This window comes from Papilio polytes, unplaced genomic scaffold (assembly GCF_000836215.1).
Source record: "Papilio polytes unplaced genomic scaffold, Ppol_1.0 DF824047.1, whole genome shotgun sequence".
Lineage (NCBI taxonomy): Eukaryota > Metazoa > Arthropoda > Insecta > Lepidoptera > Papilionidae > Papilio > Papilio polytes.
The window spans coordinates 5788352-5791343 of record NW_013525157.1 but is presented as its reverse complement, the minus strand read 5'-3'; the positions used below and the strand labels follow the sequence as shown (position 1 = coordinate 5791343).

At 31.5% G+C, this 2992-nt stretch overlaps 1 protein-coding gene across 1 annotated transcript in view; it reads left to right on the top strand.

Annotated features, from left to right (window-relative positions):
- The window catches only part of LOC106100371 (vascular endothelial growth factor receptor 1), a 25291-nt gene extending 22615 nt beyond the window's left edge, over nt 1-2676 (top strand). The window contains exons 23-25 of the mRNA XM_013279199.1: nt 16-160; nt 637-814; nt 1531-2676. Coding sequence (XP_013134653.1) covers nt 16-160; nt 637-814; nt 1531-1928 — 721 coding nt within the window. The 3' untranslated portion in view covers nt 1929-2676. The remainder of the gene's footprint in view (nt 1-15; nt 161-636; nt 815-1530) is intronic.
- Nucleotides 2677-2992: the final 316 nt, after the last annotated feature.

Here is a 2992-nt window from a genome sequence, read left to right as displayed (position 1 = left end):
ATTGTTACTTTCCAGGCATCGTTTAGAGAAGCCAATGTACGCAGACGATCGCTTGTACGAAGTGATGTTACGTTGCTGGGCTCAGAAGCCGACCGCGCGGCCTTCCTTCACACAACTACAAGAGTTACTGGGTGAATTTCTCGAGGACAATGTTAGAAATGTAAGTCATACCATACAGTACATATTGTTAACTAATTTGTAATTGTGTTTACAATTATATCAAAAATGTATATGCTGGTAAAATACATTTCAATCTTACTGGAGTTAAAATTAGTTTGTGTAGGTTTTCGTCCGCGTGGAATTAAAAAAAAAAAAACAAAACTTAGTAGTCTATGCGTTTGTTCATACTATCCTCTATGTCTATGCCAACTGTCATAAAGATCCGTTCAATCGTTTAGGCTACACAGTCTAACAAACATCCATCCATCCATCTATCCATCTCAACTATCGTATTTATAATGTTAGTAAGAAGTAAGATTACAGAATTTTGTTACTTGTTCTTGTACCAATAATCTTCGAAAATGTTAACAAATAAATGTGTTTGATGAAACATATACCCAGTACCACCATAGTACGGCATTTGATTATCGATCACAAAGATCGGATCTTATTTACACATCATATATCTGTTTTCAGCATTATGTGGATCTGAATTCTGCATATATCGATATGAATGTGAAATCTGAAGGACAAGAGGATTATTTGGCAATGGTGTGTGCGCCTGATTACAACAATCTGGTAACGCCGAGCCCGCACCAGTACGTCAATGATAGCAGAAGTTTCTTCCCGCCTACGCCCACGCAGTTACAACACGGTAAACATGTTGTTTGTTTAAAGTTTGGTTTTGTAAACTTTAGGTGCAATTTTTGAGTGGAAGCTTAGTAACTTTTTGTATTTTTTACTGATTATTAAAGTTTTATTTTGCATAAAACTCAAATGAGGACAGAGATGTGCTTGTCAATTGAGTGTTATTTAGTTATTCACAAGCTTTTACGCTTTTAATAAAATAAAAGCGATGGTGGTTCAATGTTTTTGTTACAATTGAATTATTTTCTTTTTGTCAGCCGGAATCAAGGTTACATCATTTTGATTTGAAGAACCGGTTTTATTGGTACGGTAAAGAAATATCTAAGGCATGTAGTTATAAATGTCACTAACGAGAGATCTTGTTATGATGTATAAACTTTGTTATTTATGAATGTTGTTTTAATCTGGGCTTTTGGATGTTGCTTATGGTTTTTGAAAGGTTCTAATGATGCCGATTTATATTATTCGTTGTGTTCATTATGTAGATTAATTTAGTTTCTTGTTGATCTTTTTTTATACTTTATTTTCCTTACAAAACACACGCACAACGCAACAATAAAGTCAAAAGCACATATATTATATAAATATCTAGGTGAATGCTCTTCTTTCTCTATCCATATTATATTTCGAAAGCTATAAAAATCTGCATTGATTTTTGTGATATTACTTTATCTTATGTCTATTTTAATTTTAGTATCATAAATATTTTTTTACAATTTATAGACGATGAAGGCTACTTACAAATGAGTCCAGCATCACAACAAACTATATTCAGTCCTCGAGGTCCGGGGACAAAATTCGATTTTGACGCAAGAAAACTCAACCCACGCACTGAAGCGACTACACACGGCTCCGAACTCACGCCAATGTTGACTCTAAATAATTTACCAGCTCGAAGTGGTTCAGAATCGGATCACGATGGAAATTCATCTCCATATCTTAATATGTGTCCGCGTATCGAAGAGGAATCCGACGATGTGTTCGAAACGAAACAGAATATTAAAAACATACAAAACACCGCTGTCAGTAATCCGACGTACATAACATTCGATGTCGACATTGAAAAGAAACCGATAAATTCAAATAATTACATAAATGTACCAAATGGTCTAGTCAAATAAACACGTCAGTAGATTCGGCATACTTTCTATATTGATCTCTACGCCTTTTTTTCTATACTTTCTTGCTAATCTCACTATTATCGAAAACTTTTTTTTTTCAAATATTAATGATACCTACTGATGCATGTTATCAAATTGTTACATTTTATTTAAGGTTTCGCGTTTGAGATTAAGTTATTGCAGTGATGTGATATTTTATTGTAAGACGGAATGGAAAAGAATTTCGCTAATATATTGTATATTCTAGAATTAATTGACCCACCCCATGTTAATTTTATGTTTTATTTATAAGTCATTTTGAGGAATTTGAAAATAATTATGAATGTGTATTAAATACATTAAGTATTTACTTAATTGATGTTTATTTTGCAGATGGAACATTTATTTTTACATGTAAATTTATGTCTTTTAGTTATTTTTAAAACAAAAGTATTGGTCAAATTGTCTGTAGTATGAACTTGATATTCAAGTTTATGATTTTTTATTTAAATAGACTTAACTTTTCTTACAAATAAATAGAAACAGATCGTAAGAGATTTCTGAATAGCTCTAATATAACAAGTTAATATTAAGAGATAGCTTTTATTATGTTACCAAATGTATTTGGATATTTAAATGATTGTTGTATGTACACTTATTGTGCTTGTCTCATCAAAATATTCTATATTGTTACCGTTTTGATAAATACAAAATATATTTTTGTTGTAATATTAGTATCTATGTAACGCCACGTGCAAACTCAGTAAATGTAATAAATAAATGTGATATTACACAATTTGCGTTACACATTATTTCGCCAAATTCCTAACCTTAGTTTTTCAATCCACTTATGCACGCATCTCGAAATAACACACCTACATATTTGCTTTTAAAAAGTATCACTGCCTAGTATGGAGTTTTGGCATTTTTATTAATATAAATGTCACTTTTAAAGTTGCTTTCGGACGCCCTCTATTCTTCCAACATAAATTACATTTATTATGCAATAGATAACGCAATTTTAACTCAAGGAAAAGAAATTGAGGCGTAGTGCGTTTTTTGTTAAAAAGATGGCAGTGAAAATT